We start from the raw sequence: 21,561 nt of genomic DNA on the forward strand, positions 1-21,561 counted from the left end.
TTATTCAGTGCAGTAATGGAGCGTCAGGCATTTGCACTGGATAAAAAACCAAGCACAATAACACAACCTTGAAAGACACACTTGGGTAAAACTTGAAACTGAGAATTTCGCTCATTTTAGACTTCTTCACAGTTGGCTTTCTAGTAGGTAGTTGTGGTTTTCTATTTCAACACTTTTATAATCATTGTCTGCTATTGGTAATCACACAACCAAGAGTTGGATTAGTGGTAATGGCTGTTCTTTCCCAAGATAATATATTTCAGTTGATCAGCTGCCCGCTGTTTAATTTGCCTGAGTCTTCGCTGATTTTCTTTTTATATGATTACAAAATACCAAGAACCAACATACATACAGTTTCTCTACCAAGTTCCTTTTTTTTTATTCAATCTACACAGAGTGAGATTGAAAAATATTACATCTAATGATCCACAAATAGTGGGATGACAACTAACATATAGTAGTTAGACTATCATATGGCTAACCCTAGTTTTTTTTTATGTGTTTTTGAAGTATAAACAATAAATTAAAAGAGAAAGGATGGTGATGTTATATCCATTAAATATAGTCTGCCGGTGTGCCAAAGGTGGCAATGAGATTGTGACAAATATTCCTATTTTGTGTGATAATCGGATTTGTATAAATTGCAGAAGAACAATAATTAGCTCTATTTCCACATTGACTTTTTAACTTTTACTTCGGTTCCTTGAATATACAATTCCCAAATTCCTCTCCCAGGTCTCGAAATAGTGACTTGTCAAGTGTCATATAATATGTAGAATAAGAGAAGAAATTGAATCATTCAAAACTATTAGTAGTTCTACTTAATTTCCTGACGATCAACAAAAGTTTGCTGACTTCCCTTGTTCTCTTCAACATATGATCGCGCATCAATTTAAGAATTCAAATGGAGACTTTGATTGGGCTGAATTTGCTAGGAAATGCATATGTTAATTTATGAACGTCAATTTTAAAAGCAAGGAGGTTCTTTTCTCTTTCCTTCTTTCTGTTTTTTCCCCCGCTAATGATGGTCTTCTCCCCCTCTCAAATCATCTAACAACCTCTTTTAAACCATTGGAGGAGGACATCCTCTATTAGGGTTTCGTGTTTGTAGAAATGTCACTCATTACCATAATTGGTTTAACTTGTCAATGCACACTAGCTAACTTCCACTACAATCTTGTATCTTAATGGAGTTCAGTCTATATACTACCGATTTTGCTGCAGCAACCAAGGGATACTGTGTGCTTTACTGTGTGTGTGAACCTTTTACTATCACAAGCAACATCCAAGAATTATATCTAATTTGGCTTTGACGGTTGATAGTAAATGACGGATCAAAGTGGGGGTTGGAGCCAATGAAGGTTTAGTCTATGCAAATAGGAAAAGGTTTAAGCTTCAAGGGATTACCATGCATTAATTTTGTTTGTTAGTTAATGTTTGTATTCTTTATGGCTAACATGCTAAGTAAAAAAAGCATATTTCAAGGGTCCCTCCCAGCACTGAAATGGTAAACAGATATCTTATCTAAGATAAGCCTTGGTTCTTCCTATAGTATATATGTGGAATATCCCCATTTTTGTTTAAGAAAAAAAAGTAAAATGTGAGGAGAGAGAGTTATTGGTTTCTTAGGTATGAACCCAAGTTGGAAAAATCCTACAATAAACAATGTGCATCCAATCATCTACCATTGGTGTGCATCCATTTTCCTAAACCCCACCTCACTCAACACATCATTATGTCTATATATATTCACTTGGATAGTTATTCAAGAGCTCTCTCTCTCTCTCTCCCTCTTCTTTTTTTTTTTCCTATCTCTCTCCCTTGGATGTAGGTAGTTTGGGAAGTTATAGAGCATTGTCTGGGTGAAAATGGGCAGAAAGTGCTCACATTGTGGGAACATAGGCCACAATTCAAGGACTTGTACCGCTTATTCTAGGGGCAATATTAGTGTTATGGCTGCTGGCTTGAGGCTTTTTGGGGTACAGCTTGATGTCTCGTGCAATTCTGCTCCTTCTTCTTCTAATTCTAATTCCATTGCCATGAAGAAAAGTTTCAGCTTGGATTGCTTGTCTTCATCAACGACCTCATCTCCTTCACCATCATCGTCACTCTCTTCATCAAGAATTTCCATCAGTGAAAACTCTGACAAGATATCTATTGGTTATCTCTCCGACGGACTCTTAGGTCGACCTCAGGAAAGGAAAAAAGGTTTGTAATGAAATCACTTTCCCTTTTCTTTTCAAGTATTGATTGTTCGTATGGTTTCTTTGAAATCATTTTGGAGAATACAGCCTCATATCTTCAACAAACTCCTTAACTTATTTGTCTGCCTTGAAATGGTAACTGCACCAAACAGTACTGATCACTACCACGCATGCTTCTTTCTACAATAAGCAATTGTTCCATTTCAAGAATAAGAATGTTTTCTTCCTCAAGCAACAAAGGAGAATAAGAAATGCACAGGGGATTGACTGCGCACTTTTTCATGGAATTTGTGTTTATATAGTAGGTCTGTATCTTTTGTGCTAAACATAGTTCCCTGTGAACTTTCCGAGAGATATGATTAATAGATGTCACCCATTATACATTCCCATAAGCTATTTAATATTACCAATCCCAGCCTATATAACTTGCCTCTTTCTGTAAAATGTCTGATAGTGATATCTCGAGCACGACTATTTAGACACCATAGTCAATTGTAAAAAGGTTGTCAGTCTAAACATCTCTGTGGGCTTCTTCGACCATATATATGAGCATCGGGACTACGATAAATAAGCTTCTTCTTCTTCTTTTTTTCTTTTCCCCTTCCCAAAAGTGAAATTGATAATCAAAATGCAGATGGTAACTTTCTGTTCTAGCAATTTAGATAGCGGCCCAGTGGGTAGCATGTGCAGGATTAATGGCCTTAATTAATGAGTATTTGATTTGTTTTGACTGTTGATGGTATAGGGGTTCCATGGACAGAAGAGGAACACCGTTCTTTCCTAGTTGGACTTGAAAAGTTAGGAAAAGGAGACTGGAGGGGAATTTCAAGAAACTTCGTGACCACAAGGACACCAACCCAAGTTGCCAGTCATGCTCAGAAGTATTTTCTTCGCCAAGCCAGTCTCAACAAAAAGAAAAGGCGATCCAGCCTATTTGACATGGTAAATTTCACGTATTATGTGTCCATCATCCTGACTTAATTACTGTGTCAATAATAAGTTTCAAATTCTTTGCCACGAAATTACATATCACAGTGAACTGATTTCTATCAACATGATCCAACAACAGGTTGGGAGCAAGAACGCAGCCCGTCATCAGGTTTTCGATTTGAGTTTCGAGCTAAATAATGATACAACCTCAGCTACTTGTCTGAGCAGCAAAGCAAGCTCAGATCTTGACACAGCTGCCCCTTTGTTAGACCTTAATTCATTTGCTGTGGATACTACAACCAATCACCAAGCTTGCATAGAAGTTCAAGAGGGCTCTTCATCACATCACATGGATATCGACTCCATGTCCATTTGGCCAGCTGCATCCGGATCTTCAAGCTATCAGCTCTCGAATATTTCCTCCATCACGAGTACTACCGGAGCTCCTGATTTGGAGCTGACTCTGGCCGCCCCGAAGACGGCGGCTCAAAACAACCCTCCCCCGCCTCCAGCTTCCATCCTAATTATGGGACCAATCAGTGTTATCTGACTTGCATATGAAGAAACATAAACAACTCAGAATACCCTTATGGTATCATATCAATTCATAGATCAATGAAGTTATGTATTGTTCATTAAAAGTTACCATCTGCGGAACAGAACCAGATGATCAAAAATTTGTTCCTCTAACCTTTAACGAACAAAATTCTCTTAGAATATGAGGTTATAAACCATGCATGGAGCATATATCAACCTGAAATCAGCTTGTAAAATTTTTAAAGACATAGATAGAAGTCGATGCATTGTCTTCAAAAAGACCAAGACTACCCGAAAATTTTCGAGTCAAATTATTGCTCAAGAGATGATGATGCAATTTTAACAAGTAAAGCTAGCAGCCTTACCAATATTGAATAAGTAATTATCTATCTACTTATCATCACAATGCCACTTATTTTGAGAATTTTCCGTCTTATAGGTTAGGAAAGGTATTCTGTGAGGAGGGCTGGATCCACTTGAATATGTAGTTGCTCTCATAATTCAGAACAGTAGAAATTGCATATGGGATTATTAAATAGGACAGCTTCATCGTACGGATTCGGAACATATATATTAAGTTAAGGCAATTGGATTCTAGTGGGCGTCTTTCTTGGCTGGCTCTTTATAGTCTGCTCAAGCGCCAAATAAAGAAGAAATTATGAAGTTAATTACCTCATGGTAGGCCACAAGTTGACGCAACCGTAATCCATAGTAGTAGTATTATTTTTGTCGCCAGTTCGAGCCTATTAAATTAATCAAACTCCTACTTAATTATGCAACTGGTTCCAAGAAGCCCTAAACGAATTTAATTGACTTTTGCTTTGAGTTTCACCTATATAAGCCTCTCCACACAAAAAAAAATTTATATTGACATCCATCGACAGTATTGCTCTCTAAGAATGTTACTGCTACATGTTTTTGCAGACGAATATGTCGTGTTCAAGGCAAGAGATGACAAAATTATAAGCTCTCAAGTTTAAAATGTATCCATCCAATACAATGGTATATGAAATTTAAAGGTGTACGACAGTATTGCATGATAAAATGAAGACGTACGTACGTGTATTTAGAACTTAGTTGACAATAACATATTTCAAAGATCTGGGAATTCTGATCCAGAACTATTTAACTTGGTACACATAATTTCTGGGCAGTCTGATCTTAATGGAAGTCTTAAAGTCTCTGATCAGTAACATTTCAATAATAAGGGCTGGTGGTAACATTTCCAAGATTAATCATTTCTAGATCCCATCAATTAGTTAGCCAGCGCATTCATAAGTAGATAGCTACTTGAGAATTGAGATGGCAAAACAGCCTGCTGTTTCTAACCTTAATTTGTCCATTCCTGTACAACCTTTAATAAATTATCAGAAATTTGTGCTGGAAAGAAGAAGAAGACGGTGGTGCATTCACCATCAGGAATTGAATGCTGACACGAGTTATTTACTCACGTTATCTCAAATTCGTACAAGCCATATGGGCGATTCTAGGCGCAATTATATTACATAGACAGTAATCGTTCTCAGAAGGATATGTGGACCGACCTGTTGCTTTCCTTAAATCTGGATCATAAATTCGGACAGGGGAAGTGTAGTCCATTATGGTTAAAATAAATCATTTCCGTTGATGCTACAAACGAGTCAAGAATCAGTGGTAGTTGTTTCAGTACTACTACTCACTCTCTAAATCTCAATACACACGTCAAAGAATTTCTGTTCGGAAGATTCTGATTCCAAACTAGAACATATAAATGTTAAAGCTGAAAAAAAAAAAGAGTTGATTTTGTTGGATACCTTGCCGGATTGCATCTTACTAGACCAGAAGAATTCGTATGCACCAGACAAGAAGAATTATTGGGATTTCATTGGTCATTATGTACAACAATAAGGAATTTTCACCCTAAAACTGAGGGAATTGTAATTAGTAGCACGTACTACATTGCATAGGACTACTAATTGCAGAAGTCGAGATAGGTATCTTGACTAGTGCTGCAAAACAATCAAATCAATCGCGAGCGTTCTTGAGCCGGTTTTGTCAAAACTCAATTCCAATTTGATCAGCTAGCTCAATTAGGTTTGAATTTGAGGTCAAGTTCGAGTTCAAGTTTTACATTAAAATCTCATCGAATTCGAACCAGAATTTGAACTTAATAAAATTGAGTCGAACTCCACTCAATTAGGCCATCAAATTTTAAGCTAATTCAACTCGTTTGCAGCCCTAATATTGATGATCACTGGGATATAGAGTTCTATTGATAGGAACAATGACATATAGTTTTGTTGATTATTGCTAGTATATGGCAAACAACTATCGCTTAAGTCTCCCTTTATGTATTAAAACTCTTCGTCTTTCCGGGACCTCAATAACAGACAAACTGGAAACAACCAAACAATTGAAAATTTTCAGTTGACGTCAATGAAGAAATGGTCCAAATTAATACGTTAATATCAAGTCATTTCTTAGGTATTTTCACCAGTTGATAGTTACTACTCCTACATGTAAAAGTTAAAAGGACGTTGGTTAGCTGTTCAAATTTCAAATCTCTTTTAGGGATGGGCAAGCGAACTGTACTCCATCTAATTAGGTCTGGAATGTGTTATTCAGCTCTGTTAAAATTTTCCCCACAAGTGCCCCGCCTTTTCATGTTCGAGGAATCTCATTTTTTGAGAGAGAGAGAGAGAGAACATCCAATTTACTCAAATCCATCGTACAAGAGTGATTGGTCTCCGCAGATTAACTGTCAAAGTCTTTGATCCCCTAGAATAGAATCAACGGCTCTGTTTGGTACAACCATGATGGTGTCCCCTTAATCTTCCAACCGACTTCCTGTAGCTAAATATACAAAACATGCATGGACCATCCAATTCACCTTGACAATTGACGTTTGATTGCAGCCTACAAATTGCTTCTCTTTTTTCTCTTGTTCTATGCTCAAATAGTGCCGAAAGTAGAGGAAGACTCAGACCATGAATGCTACTGCACCAAAACACGCAACTGGGATAAATTTGGTTGTGGGACATCGGCAACTAAATGAGACAATCCCTTGGAATCTGCCTCCTTCCAAAATTCGTGGTTAACACATGCTCAAGTCCATTAAAAGGGAGGAGGGCTCATCTATATTTACTGAACTTTAATTAATAGCATAATTCTGCTCGGGTAATTCAACCGAAAAAAAAAGAACTATTTTCTGATACTCCAAAAGGGTTTGTCTCAGTTAATTTTCTTGATTTTTCTCTGCAAAAATATATCCACGCATTTAAAAATCCTGCGGCTTGCATTTGTAACTTCACCTTCGAGAGATAAACATGAGTGTCTTGCATATAAATAAAACAAAACTGCAACTATTTGCATACCAATCATATACAATTAATATTCACAATCAACGATCTTCCTGGAGGAAAACTACCTTGTACAACTACTACGTATTAATCCAGTTGAATAAGCAGGACAAGGGCTTTTTTTCCTAACAGTCTGAGCATGTGGGCATGCGTTAAATTTTTTCCAGAAAGCATGCACCTTCCGAAGCCACGCATCTACGGATGGATCTACGTTGTCCAATAAGGTCACAATCACAACTGTCCTTGCCTTATCCCAATCATTTCGTCAACTCTTCTCGAAAGCTAATGGATGAATCATGTCAACAGGTTTCTCAAACAATATCTTTGGATAGATCACGATGTTTTGGTTATGGTTCATCAAGTTACACTGTAGTTGTTTAGTCTATCCGCAACCCAATTTCTCACATTATCGCCGGTTGCTGACAACTTTATCATTATGAAAACTTGGAAATTCCTGCAGTGCAAGCAAATACAGATTACTGACTTGTCTTTGTCGTTGCCTCTTTGACAAGCTTCCTTTTTCGTCATCTCTTATCCTCTTTCAAGAAATTCTGAGCCTCCCCCAAGTTTGTGCACGAGATTACAAATCGACTTCTTTCACTAAACTAATTACAATAATTTTTCTCTCGCACTGTTTTTTTTTTTCCTTAGTTTGTTTCTATGACAAGGTCATTAGCATTTTCTCAATTCACTGTGACCGAAAACTATGATACTAACCTTTAATTTGGACAGCGGTTTAGTTTTTAAGATTACCTTGATCTTCCAAGGAGTTTATTAATAATTACATAGACCTACGCACCCTCTTACTCATGCAATATAATGACTTTTTTTCTTTTAGTTGCCAAAAGGGGATGAACATAGGCACCCAATATCTAGCTAGCAAAATGTCTTTATAACCAGAGCTAAACACACTATAGAATAAATTAGGTTAGGACAACTTTCTTTCAAGCTTGATATCATGTCATATTATTTGTTGATTTTAAATACTCGTGCAATTTGGTAATTGTCACCCATTAATTCTATGTGGTGTCTCGTAAAAAAACTCCATGTGGTAAATCGCCATTAAGAAGGTTGAGGTAATAAAAAATGGTAAGCAATGCTCTACTTGAAATAATTAATGGAGGGTTCTTAAGGTTTTGTTCATTGTTAGATTTAAGGTTCGAATATTGTGCTTGACAATTGGGGGTGAAAATGAGAATAAAAACACTGTCATCTATTGACGACCAATTTTCATTGTTTGTTCTATTATAATTGTAAAAGACTAGTGGGAGGACACTATCAAACACTCAAATTAGACAAAAATTATGCCTACAGCAAATTAAAAAATGTGTAATATATTCTGAAACAGTTGAGTTAAAGAATTCTGGGTGGATAAAGTGAATAAAGAATGAGAGACAGAGAGATGTATGATGATGATGTATCAAGAATTCTCAAATACGATCGAAAATCAAACACGTTTTGAGGTTCGATACCGTTTGGCAGTTGACACAGGTCATGGTCGCATAATGGTCCTGCCAATGCTATAATTGAATTGTTCCCAGTATTTGGTTTCCCTCCTTTCAAATGGTCCACATCACGTTAATACTTGTTACAACTTCAGGACAATCTTGCTCAGCCTTGTCCTGCTCATTTTTAATCATCACTCTTCAGTTGGGTTCAAATGCTGAGGACAAAATAAATTTCAAATTCTAGCAATTGAGCTACAAGCTGTTTAAGATGTACTCACATATGATAGAAATGATACAAGTGTAAATTAATCAAGCTAATCGACTCAAACTCGTGTAGTTTGATTCAAAAAATCAAGTTCGAGATAAAGTAATCCAGTCGAGTTCGAGTACAAAAAAATTACTTTTGGGATTAAGTATTTTTTACTCAAACAGAGTTTAAGTGTTGCATTACTCAAATTCGATTCAACTCGACAGCAGCTCCAATATTCTAGCATCTACACTACTTTTGGGGGTTGAAGGCCAACAAATGGTAATTACTGCAAAGTTGGAACAAATATGTAGCACGAGTTACTAGTACTAGCAGTGTGTGTTTCCCGAAACCTCGAGGAGGAGGAGGAGGAGGCCATGCGAACAAAATTAACTGGAGCCTACTTTTTCTGCATTGAATCTCACTGGATATCCTCATAAATATGGCGAAGGGGACAGGACAAATCCAAGCAGGGGGACCAAATATCCTTAGTTCTAGACTTGTCTGTTACCGTATCTATCAAACTTTTCCTGAGAATACATTGGTAGAAATAGAAATACGTACACCAAAATAAGAAATGCCAACACTTTTTACAATAAAGACACTAGTACGTGCTCATTTGCTGACTCGGTACCGGATAGCTCGAGCCTTAATTCGTATTCTCATTTCTCATCTGTTGCTGATCCGCGTCACTAATTGTCGCTCGTTCCAAACTTGGCATGACTAGCCAATAAAATTGCTAAACCAGAATGTCGGTCCAATACAAGTAAACAACACTTACTTTTGTTCTTTAATGTTTCTCTGCTAATTACCTAGTATTTTTATGTAGTATTTCTTTTCATCCGGACAACGACATCATGCGGACAAGTAAATAAGCAAGTGAAAATAATTCCAGAACTCCGGCGCAATCTAAATACTTCCATGCATATGCTAAATGCAGATTTATTCATTATATCCATCTGAGACGTATCCATGGCGGATAAAGTCCACACGTAGGGTATGCCGACGACCTTTTCTTCTTGATTTTCCGGCTGGCTTCCATCATTTTCCCTCCCAATCAGTATATAGTACCACTATTAATTGGATGCCAGACGTAATAGAACAAAAACGCCAAGGGACTGACCTTTCTTCTTCTTCTGAACAGAAGCAGCCAAGGGCAAACTTGCATACCAAGAGGACCTCTCTTTCTGTCTGGAGCTACCTGCCATCATCACTGTGCTCCATTCAATTCAAGCCTATCTGTAAAGTGCCATTTCCATTTCCCACAGGCCCCAATGCCAATGGTGGGGACTCGATGACAGGAATGGTGACAACAAACACCATAGTTATTGAGAACCCACATTATCCCAGCAAAAACCCAACACACGACTGTTCAGTGAGTATGAGCAACACACGATGCCATGCATTTTTCGGCGATAACCACCCCATCTATCATCATACCATCACGCTCAGGACGATGGAAATTTCTGAGGATAATTGTCCTGACTTCCAGTCCATGACGTCTATCTTCTGCTTCTATATTCTACTAGACTAGACGGCCAGTGCTCAGTGCTGTTTGTGCTCAATAGCTTGCCTTTTTTTTACTTGTGTAAATGCAACGTCTTGAATTCAGAACTTCCGACTTATAATAACTTGCCTTTAATTGCAAATTCTACTGCTAATGGTTATACATTCTCTTAGACTAATTCATTGAACCAAACAGTTTGAAAGACTTCATGATGATTTATACAGACCACTAATACATGCATTATATTCGTGTTCAATTCTGTAGACATCATCGGATAATACTAATTCACTTCCTCTGTGTAATTTTTCCTGCTGGAAGTGCAGCTTTCCTCAATGTTTTCACCGAACTCATATACTTGCGCTCAGAAGACAGAGATCAATACCAGGCCTCCGCATCTTCACTTCCCCATTATGTCGCCGGTCTATCTTTAAGTAAAATTAAAATTGGAAAACAATAAGAACAGACAAGAACCGAAGAACAGGAGAGTCCCCAATTTTTTACAGCAGGAAACAATTACATATCACTATATTTCGAATAAATTATCTAAGAGACGTACTTTCATCATTTTGTCATTAACAGATTCAGGAAAGTTGTAGCACTTCATCAGTAGGACTGTACTTCGGAATCAAATGAAACACTGCCCTAAACATCCTAATTCATACTTCTCAGATCTCGTAGGATTCCAGAGACCAATGACAGGACAATCCTCTGATGAACTATTTCCCCAGCAAAACCTCAACAACACTATTAACTATTTGCAACAGGGGCTGATCTCAGAAACAAATCCAATGAAAAACATCGATATGTATGTATTTATGTACATGAGGATACTAATTTTCTGTATAAGACGGTGTACTTACATGGAAAATACGGAAGGATACATCTGGGTAAGCAGGTATCACATCCAGTTACCTATTAAGAGAACATTACGTAGAAAGGGGGGAAAAGAATGAACAAATTGCAGAGGAGAATGGATAGATCAATAAACAATAGCCACTGTTAGAGCAATTATATCGATGTTGGTTGCAAACAAATATATGGCAACAAAAGAGATCTACAATTGCCAGCATCTCAGGATTGGTAGTTGGTGTATCAGCCCCCATTTTGTACGTGACATGAGATTGTCTTTATCATGCAATCCATCACTGAAGGCGTTGATATCGAAGCTCTATAATGACGTGCAGTTTTTTTACTCAATCAACCTCCTTTGCACCCTTGGGAACCTGTCCTCCCAGAGCATAAGAATGCCATCAGGTAAATCTGATATTTGATTAGTTCGACTCGTGTTTTTATTGTTCTCATGAATCATGAGATCCTTCAACCATCAGAGTTATACGCCTAGCATGGTCAGCACGCAGGATATCACCTTTATTTCCAATCTGGGATTAGAACATATCCAACACTGCTCAAAACTCTTGATCCAAGCACAGATGGGGGAAAACCACTTCAATGTAGCCAATGCATCTAAAAACTTACAAGAGAATCACATATAGCCTAAGTTTCAAAAAGATTACCTCATTTGAAACATCAGGGGGGAACCATCGCAGTAGCACTCCAAGGTGTACAACAGCAGGAATCAGTTTGAATAGCAATGGCGTAGTCACCTGCATCCTTGCTTCATAAGCATATTTGGATGCACATTTGGGAACTCGAAATAATCATACATTCAGAATAAACACTGGTAAACTTGGTAAAACTCAAAATTTAAAGAACAAAGGTCACAGAAGATGCATATCTACGGGAATTATTCAACTCATGTGAAAGCATTGTACTTCAATTATAAGTAAATGAGATGGCACTATTAACTGTGCAACATGACTAGAGCACAGCATACAAAGCAGACATTTTTATACTTTTATTTCTGCTTTGTGTGGATCAGTGGACAATAGTTACAAGAACCCAGTAATGAATGATTTTAACTGCTGTCTATCACATGTTATTTTCCTCATGTAACTGAACCATAGATAAGCATTCTTTCTGGTTTAAACCATGAGCATGCCTGGATTGACATAGAGCTTTCTTTTGATTTTGGTCAGAAGACACAGTCGATTAATAGCACACAGTTTCATGTGTCAGGTCTTAAGGTTAAAAAATGCATAATGAAGCTAGAGTTCTTGTGCAAAGGAAAAAATATCCTGATATTCATAATTCACATTCAGCATTCACATGTACAAACTAGAACTCTTGCCAGGCAGTAACTTGTACCCTTGGCAAAATAACAACAAAGGCTCTAGTCATCTAATTTATACCAGGTTAAAACATTACATTGCTCAGATGCCAAACGAATAGAAATCACACACTTTCCCCTATGCCCAATATAAAATTAGAAAGGCTTGAAGAAGTAATCTATTATTTTTCATTAGAGGATAAAACAGATTTACCCACCAGGCTGAGAGCTGTTGTGCCAAGAAGCAGCATGTACAACTTACCCTGTAATATATATAAATGTATGTTAATAGCTAAATGAATGGAATAACAGCATAGTAGGGAAACCCAAAACTGCAAGGAATATTCTTGCTTTGCTTGGTTAGAATTTTTGCAAATCAAGATTTCATTTTGCTGAAAATGCTCTCTTAATAGAGAACAGCACAGATTTTATTCTTGGAAATAAAATCTAATACGATGGAATGTAACCAACAAATGGTATAGTTCCACTTAGAAAACCACCTCAATCAGATGAAGATTTGAAGCGCGACTTAGAAGAAGAAAAGCAAATTCTCCTATCTGGGACAAGGACATTCCAACCTACACAAGATATAACTAAGACCCATCAATAAATTTGAAGTAGAAAAGTAACTTTAGAAGTAGTGACACAAATAAACTTGGCAAGCACTTACAAGAAGTGATGTTTTACTACCATAGCCGAAACCCTTAACTACTGCTGCAACTACAGCAGTTTTAAAAATAATAACTAATATAACTGCAGCCAGCAGTATGTCAATATGATTCCAAAGGAATTGGACATGAATAAGCATTCCAATGCTGGCAAGAAAAAGAGCAGCAAAGAAGTTTCGGATGGGCTCAACCTACAAGAAGACACAAGAATTAGAAGTTGACCATTACTACGGTCTCCATAAGAAAGTACAGAAAGCTACACAGGTTAATAATCCAACAAAGCAATTTTATGCAAATCTTCCACAATGTCCAAGCACCTCTGTCTCACTCAAAGGAAGATAAAGGTCAAGCTCAATGCTTCAGCGATACTCTTTTTCCTTGTCTTCGCATATACAGTTCATTAAATCTTAATCCAAAACAAATTAGTAGAAAAGAATACCACTCTAACAAGGCAATAGCATCCAGATATAACTGAAATTCCATTTATCACTCGCAAGAAATTCTATATCTTGTTCCAAGGGATAGATTGCAGACATCAGCATTAAATTGACAATTATAAGTTGAATTATACCTATCTGTGGAGAATTTGTCATACAAATTAAAATGAATAGGTTAGACAAAGAAATTTAAAAATATTTATGAAAAATTGCCTTCATGACAATTATCGATGGAATGATATTATCGATAATGAGGAAATTAGCCAAATGGGGCTGACAATAAAAATGAACAGGAAAACGTTAATGGCATTGTTTAGTGACACTGTGCCTTCATTATTGCAAAGAATAGTGGCAGTTCGAAAATTAAAACAAACAAAAGGCACCTGCATACACATGAAAATTTCAAATTTGACATCTATCAACAGCATTTGTCTGCCAAAATTTAATGAAGTATTGAATATACACTAAGCCATGATAGGATCATTAAACCACAAAATGGAAATTTGAAAATAGAAACAGAAACTTGATTGAAAGTCTGAAGCACATTGATCATCCATAAGCCTCTAAGCAAACATCAAACAACATCACCATCCATAAATTTCTTATCCACAGGGGAGTGAAGTAATTTCTGTAAAACAGTGGTTGTTTAGTTATGAACTGAAGCGCTTAAACATCCTAAGGAATTGAACTTGCTGTTATGGCTCAGGATCCATTGTATCATCTTTTGCCACAAAAAATTGCCATCCTATAAATCTCATTTTTTTTATTGTTCAGAAATAGTGGTTTGCTTTCTTCTAAAGAGTTTCATATTGATGAACAATTATTGGAGGAAGAATAGAAAGTCAAGTGAAGCTATTTACAAAACACAATATAGCATGAACTAAAAAACTTACCTGCTCAAGAGTGTGCTGACCAAGATCAGTTGTTGATATCATCACTCCAGCAGCAAAGGAACCCAATTCAAAGCTTAGACCCAGCTTATCGCTACACTGTTAAGCCGCAATAATGTACATTATTCAAGATAAAAGAAAATCAATTATTCCTCAAATAGCACCTGATAAACAAGTTAAGGACCGCCTAGAAGAGTACCCCTACATATAAATAACTTTTGAGGTTTGAATCAGCATTCTCTTAGACATAAATATATTCACAGTTAAAGCTAGGCAACTGAAGTCCCATGACAGGTTGCCATAATTAATTCATCCATTTTTAACCTTTTGAAAGCACTGACATGGCTAGGAAGAACATTATATGTTGATAATTCAACAAATAGTGGTGCTTTCTTTTTCATATAACTTTTAATGTCAAGTGTATCCAGCCGTAGGAGAGTGGAAACTATTGAGAGGGTCCAAAACAACTGAAGAAATCCGATGGACCCTAAAAGTAAGTAGAGAAGAATACTCCAAGCCCTAAACCAAATTCAATAGAATGCCATCCAAAAACTGGGAAAGAGACAAACCCAAGCAACAAGCAAGCAGAAAGCCACAGATGCCAATTGGTAAAGCTCATTGGTCTGCAGAGATTCAAGGGGTACCCAGTCAAACAAGGGAAACATCAGAAAGTGGAAATGTATAAATTCAGTTAGACCAAAATTACCTGTGATGAGAGGCTTATCATCAGCTTAAGAAACCGAGGTATACATGTACGTGCTAGTACTGCCAAAATGGTCAAGAATGTAACTAGAACTACCAACCTAGAAGAGGAAAAAGATAGTCAGATAGAGCGCACTTGAATGACACCTATAGGATGATGATTGAGATTCAGTAGTGAAACCCTATTTTGAGAATTCTCAATAAGAATTAATATTTTCAATACAACAGATAAATCACAGAGATAGATTGAAAGAATAACATCACTTATACTGAAATTGCCAATACAAAAGATTAAATGACAAATTTCAGAAAAGCACTAAAAATGGTGTGGCAATGTCAAAATGACTTTCTGAAGTCCTACTCCTCCCTTTCTTTACTTGCTTTGTTATTTATTCCTTGTCTCTACTTTTTATTTATGAATAAAGGCAGGTCGAAGGGGCCATAATCCGAGGTCACAGTTTCAATTTTCAAAGATACCTTTTAGCTATCAGTTAAAGGAGTATTGACTTAAACAAGATCATAAAGCCACTAAATCAAGCTATGAACCTGCTTTTGGTTGCTTCAGTTTTCTAAGGCCTTTTAAAAAAGCTGTTAAACCAAAGCACCTTCATGGGCCTTTTTAGTAATCAAATTGTTTCGGCTTGAAATAATCTAAAAACATATATTAAAACCAAATGAGATGCCTCGAAATTTTATCCTAGAAAAAGCAAGAATTAACTGATTTTAAGCAATGAAAGCAGCACCTATATAGCATAATAAAACTTCATATGTTCCTACCAGGTGCAAATCATTGGAGATGACATGGCAGTTATAATACAAGCAGTTGAAGTAGTCCTACTCACAATTTAGCAATTGATATTATTCCATCAAAAGCACCAGATGTACCATCCAGAATTGGAAGTAATGCAAACAGCAGCCCTACAGCACAATCCTGGTAGGAAAAGATTAAATATTCAAGCAAATATTCGATGTTGATGGAAACATAAGAAAATTCTAAACAAGATAAAACAGTTATTTCATTTTAATCCGTAAATACAAGACACATCATAGAACAATAAAGCATCAGAATTAGCTTGTTATCATAAATATACTGGTATCATAGTGACACAATCAGCTTGAAAGTACATACACACCTGCAAAATTAAGGTCCCAACAGTAATCCGACCGTGAAGCGTCATAATACTTTTTCTTTCCATCAAAAACTTTAAAACCTGTGCCCAGATAGTATCTCAGCAACGTTAAGAACTAAATGCAGAGCAATGAACATCTTTCTATATTTTCTCAATTAAAAATGTATTTCAATCTATTTGAGATTAAAATAAATAATTTAATTCAACTGTATGAACCTTTTTGCCTGTTAATAAGACAAACTACTCCTAGAGAATAAGAAGAGAAAAAGTGGCAATAGGTACGAAAGTATGAAAAGATTTGTCCTAGCTTGCATTTAGTTAACAGAATGAGACAACACTCTAGTGGAACCAAATTATAACCATAAATCTACAAGAGAAAAATTCAAAATTCTTATGCTCCTAAAGAGATAACCAAACAAATAGAACAGAGGCTTGTGTTTCCAACTGGCTATGTGGAGTGACACACACACGAAAGAGGCTGAAATCCAACCCCCTAAACATAAGTCATTCAGAAACCAATTGTTTCAAGAATATAGCACAAATGCTACTTTTAGCTAGAATAAGTAGGAAATTGTATATCAGTGGCAACAGTTACCACCTTCCTGGGTCATAATAAGGCAGACTTATCAAAACAAAGTAGTGGCTTGCTTATATTTATGATATAGTTATATAATGCACTATAAATTGTTAAATAATTGCCAATTCCATACTGAATCATACGCCCTAAAGACATAAAGATGCATAAAGCATTAGCAATGCATAGTAAATCTCAAAAACTTAAAAAAGAGGCCAGTCAGTTCGAAAATGTTGAATTAAATCTGAAGTAGATCTTGAACGGCAGGCAGGACTAGTAATTAATTCCAAACATAGAAATACTAGTCAATCAATATAAAGGGCGCATACCACAGCTGTCGAAGACATTGACAAGAAGACACCAACAAAAATCCCTTCAGAAGTTTCACCACTGCAGAGCTGCAAAATCATACATCATAACATATGAACGAGATAAAAAGGACCAGGGGTGAGCTAGGCAGTTATCACCGTTGAAAATAATAAAAACAGACAACCGAGAAGGGCTTTGGTTGAAAGGACAAAACTGTAGACCTTAAGTCATATAACTAGAGTGCAATATGGTCAAATCCTACATGCAAAAATAGAAGGCAGTAGCTTATGATGACCCAAAAAAAGGTGCACACACCTAAAAATATGATGAGAATATAACTCACCGAGGCAGTTATCCCGCACAAACACATAAAAAGAAATATTTGGAGCAAGCCCCCTAACACAGCAACTGCTTGAACAACACGAAGCTGCAAGTAGAGCTTCGGTCTATTAAAACTTCCAGAACATTGATTACCACAAATTGAAAACATTCAAAGTTTAGGTGGAGAAAGGTACACCTTAGCTGTGGAGAACTCCAAGCCCAATGCAAAAAGGAGAAAAATGACACCAAATTGTGCTACTGTTTCAACCTTCAAGTGTAAATGATTAAACTATCAAAAATTGAGAATGAATTTTGAACAACTGTCAAATGCTTAATGAAAACAAATTATCACAAAGACAATGACAGATAAAACCAAGACAAAATCACAACCTTCCTTGTTTATCGCAAGAAACACTATAAATCATTACAGAATGTTGGAACTTCTCTCCTTAGCCTAATTATTTAGAAAGGCACAGCAGCAAAACATACACTCTTCCACCTCGCAGAAGTAATAACTTGTAAATCAAATAATAAGGGTTAATATGTGACTTTTATTGAATCTTAAACTTTCAATCAGAACACCTCCAACATTCAATTACATGCTACAACAGCCACCCACTAGTGCATAGCAGCACAGTTGTTTGCTAATTGCCCCAAAGGCCCAAAGCAAGAGGAAATAAAATTTATTGAATCTTAAAAAGATGATGAGAGAAAGACAGGAATCTCAGAAATTACTTAAGGCATGGTCAAATCCACATCTCCTACCTGGAAGAGGTGGTCATATAGGCAAACGAGCACATAAAAATTTTGACAGAAAGTACAAGTGATTGCCCAAGGAGGATATCAAACTAACATACTTGCACCATTTCACTGACTATACTGAACCCCCCAGGTCCAACAACAGATCCTGCTAGCAGATACCCTGTTATTACCTGCAAATCATAGACAGGTGAATGAAACTTCTTTCAGGAATGAAGAAGCAAATCACATTATCTGCATCGAAGCTCAGCATCAATCATCTATGTTGCAACCAAGAAATGAGATACAAGTAAACTGATTACATTTCCTTAACAGATCAACAGTAATCTCACCGGTTGTCCAGCACAAGCAAAAGCAATTCCACCACAAGTTGCAGATACAATGACAACTACCAGATCCGATATTAATCTGCCAATGGTAATAAGACATTTAGAATTAGTTGATACTCACCATCTACTATGGCTATGTGCTTGAGAAGGAGGGAAAACCTTATGTCCAACTGCAGTATTGGAAACTTTGACTTGGAATTGGACAGAGTGAATTCATTGTCCTAAGTATTCCACAAAGGAGTCAGTGTCCAACCATCTTAAACATCTTAAACATGAATAATGCCTAAGGTTCTGACTGGAAGTATAGTGCATATTTCGCCTAGCAGTGAGTAGAAGCAAGATGCATGCATATATAGAACATGAAAGAACAAAATACTTTAGTTGATAAAGATAAGTTACCTCCTGATCTATCAACCTTGGCATATCTTCATCTCTGTTTTCAAAATCAAAGTTGAAAACATCAGGCAACTGAAAATCGGCATTAATCATAGGAGTCTAAAAGTTCAGTATTGCAAGTATTTACACTTTTTAACCAGGAAATCCAGGAACCATTTCTCTTACTGCACAGTAAAAGCTATAGAGATTTTTAATGGTACATTAATCGAGTACATTGGATACTCAAACGTACTCTTCCTTTGTGTCATTTTTCTTGGTCCTAACTCTTGCAACAGTTTCCAAAACTGCCTACAAAATCAGAGTTCAGGGAAAAAAAATCACTCTAAAAGAACGAAAAACAATGAGCTCAAATGTAGCAAAAACGGAACTAGACTGCAGCACACATGCTCCACAAGGCACCCTCTCTTGAGATTTAGAAGCACTAAAATTCAATATGATGAGCTACGTGAGAATTAATTGCATAAAGGATAAGGGGGCTGCTTCTAAGGACAAACTTTACCAAAGCTTAAAACAAGCTAAAAATGGAAGTGATAAGCAAACTAGGAATCTCACAACAGTTTTATAGCACAATGAGAAATTATAATAAGTAGATTAAGAGAAACCAAGAAAAGTCACATAGCATTTCATATTCATAGGCTATACACCAAAAAAGAAACTATAATATTAAAAATAAAAGAAACACCGAAAAGTCAGCTTATAACAAGTCTCAAGCTCCTAATAGTCCATGTTTTGGACCTCCATAACTCCATCTGCCAATACAGATTGAAAAATTAATCACAGCATATACCCATTTGCAATCAATTGTTATGTGAAAATTATTAGATCAACACACAACAGATCAAACCTTACCAAAATAAATGCAATTTAAAAAACTCCAATGAATACTAGATAAACACACTACCAACCTGCTGTTCCGCAACGCTATTATTGAAGCTCCCGTGATCAATTTCTACAGCAAGGATGAGACAGAAAAACAACGATAAGACAAAAGCGGTAGAAACCTACACAACATACACACATACATTGCCTTAATCAAGCATTACTTGCCAACGGGCAGTCCTTTCTACTCGAATTTAGCCAAAATTAGCTTAAGATTACATCTAGGGTTATCAATTCTAGAGAACGAAAACGGAATAAAAAAACAGACAAATGAAGTAAAAAAAAAAAAGAAAGAAAGAAAAAGAGAGTAATGTGAGTTCCGTTCCGTTAACTAACCGTCGGATTGTTCATTGGTATCGTTAAACTCCTTTTCCAGAGCTCTATTCATCATGTCAGCGAAGCTATCTTCTTTGGGCTTGTCCGGCGAGGAAGAGTTGGATTCAAGGAGCGCGGCATTGCCGACGTTGGCTTGATCGACTGCAGTTAGAAAGCAGCAGAAGAAGCAGAGAATGAATGGAGAGAGAATCTTTTGTTTCGGTTGATGCATTTCTGGAATCTTAGTTGTAGAGATGAAATGATGGAGTCATTGAAGATGGGGAGGGTTTTAAATGAAAGGGAGGGAGGGAGGGCGGGGTTTGGAGTTTGGTGGTTCGCCCGGATTGCGGGAACGGAGGGAGATGGAACGGGCGGGGAGTTGGACTGAAATTACGGAAAGGACCTTGGGATACCGTACTTGAGAATTGAGCAGGTGGGGGCGTGAGGTGGAAGTAAAGGAATGTTAGGCGCGAGTTTGAGAGTGTGGAGACGACGCGCTGATTGATGATGAGGAGCTCAGGTGGGTAGATCATGCAGATTTATTGCAGATCATGGAGGAAAAGTGGTCAAAATGGAGTCACAAAAGGAAGGGGTCAGATTGCATTTCACAAATCAAACGCTGAAATTGAATATATTTAAATCTTTTTTTTTGTTCATTCTTTTTAGTTTTAACATTTTCTTTTTTGATTTTAATATTAGAGTAATGTTATTTGCATTCCCTTTATATTATTTGCACTTCTATTATCTCATTTTTATCGTGATGAAACCGTATTACCCTTGTCTTAATTTCTTCGCCTTACCCATGAGTTAACTTCACTAGATTTAAGATTATTAAATCTTAACATTACCCTTAATATTATTGCACAAAATTCAAATTGGGACTTAGATTTAAGATTTTTAATCCTTGGACCCTCAATTTTGATTATTAGATTAAGGCCTTCAGTTCTTTTTTTTTTTCAAGATAAAATCTCTCCAAATTTGGAGAACATCTGCATTACAAGAGATTATGTCTCAAAATGTTATAATTAGTTAAAAAAATTTTATTACGGACATTTAGGTAAAAAAGACAGTTCTATATATATATATATATTGCATTTTAGGTTATGTACTTATTTTTTGTTGTTGATTAATCTCTCAACAAATTTTTTTCTTTTTATTTTATGTTAATGAAACTGTACTTTGACAATATTTTGGTCTACATTATGGCTCTTGTATTTCTTAGTAATTGTTAATATCTTTTTTGATGGTCTATGGTAAATGCTAAGTGGGTATGGGTGTGTTTTTAGATGGTAAGTTATTTGAGATATTTTTACTGTGGTACCTTTTGTGATGTGATGTATGTGAGATAAAAAAACAATTAGGAAGATAAAAAGGTGTATTGAAAATTGTAATAATGATGTAAGCAAATATATTTGGAAAAATAATCAGCTGTCCAAACAAATGCATTGCTTCTGCTGTGGAAAATAGAAATCAG

General features: G+C 36.4%; 2 protein-coding genes across 5 annotated transcripts; one reads left to right on the top strand and one right to left on the bottom strand.

Annotated features, from left to right (window-relative positions):
- Positions 1 to 1,717: 1,717 nt before the first annotated feature.
- On the top strand, positions 1,718 to 3,853 carry LOC113774508 (probable transcription factor At5g61620). The gene is made up of 3 exons (XM_027319037.1): positions 1,718 to 2,208; positions 2,950 to 3,146; positions 3,274 to 3,853. The coding sequence occupies exons 1-3, from the start codon at positions 1,869 to 1,871 to the stop codon at positions 3,682 to 3,684; spliced, it is 948 nt and encodes a 315-aa protein (XP_027174838.1). The 5' UTR covers positions 1,718 to 1,868; the 3' UTR covers positions 3,685 to 3,853.
- A 6,526-nt stretch (positions 3,854 to 10,379) lies between these two features.
- Positions 10,380 to 20,360, bottom strand: LOC113775232 (K(+) efflux antiporter 4). Of its 4 annotated transcripts, none has more exons than XM_027320018.1 (21): positions 20,109 to 20,360; positions 19,799 to 19,842; positions 19,126 to 19,181; positions 18,897 to 18,930; positions 18,657 to 18,718; positions 18,501 to 18,576; positions 18,267 to 18,341; positions 17,606 to 17,677; positions 17,432 to 17,515; positions 17,109 to 17,177; positions 16,209 to 16,286; positions 15,918 to 16,006; positions 15,080 to 15,176; positions 14,943 to 14,996; positions 14,377 to 14,472; positions 13,049 to 13,237; positions 12,879 to 12,956; positions 12,597 to 12,641; positions 11,726 to 11,815; positions 11,072 to 11,123; positions 10,380 to 10,632 (listed from the first exon to the last, which is right to left on the bottom strand). In XM_027320018.1, exons 1-21 carry the CDS (start codon positions 20,317 to 20,319, stop codon positions 10,559 to 10,561), a joined length of 1,725 nt encoding a protein of 574 aa, XP_027175819.1. In that variant the 5' UTR covers positions 20,320 to 20,360; the 3' UTR covers positions 10,380 to 10,558. The 4 variants fall into 4 exon arrangements, with proteins under 4 accessions (XP_027175819.1, XP_027175821.1, XP_027175822.1 ...); XM_027320020.1 differs by having other exon boundaries at positions 10,555 to 10,636; XM_027320021.1 differs by lacking the exon at positions 10,380 to 10,632 and having other exon boundaries at positions 11,038 to 11,434.
- Positions 20,361 to 21,561: the final 1,201 nt, after the last annotated feature.

Source organism: Coffea eugenioides, chromosome 6 (assembly GCF_003713205.1).
Source record: "Coffea eugenioides isolate CCC68of chromosome 6, Ceug_1.0, whole genome shotgun sequence".
Taxonomy (NCBI): domain Eukaryota; kingdom Viridiplantae; phylum Streptophyta; class Magnoliopsida; order Gentianales; family Rubiaceae; genus Coffea; species Coffea eugenioides.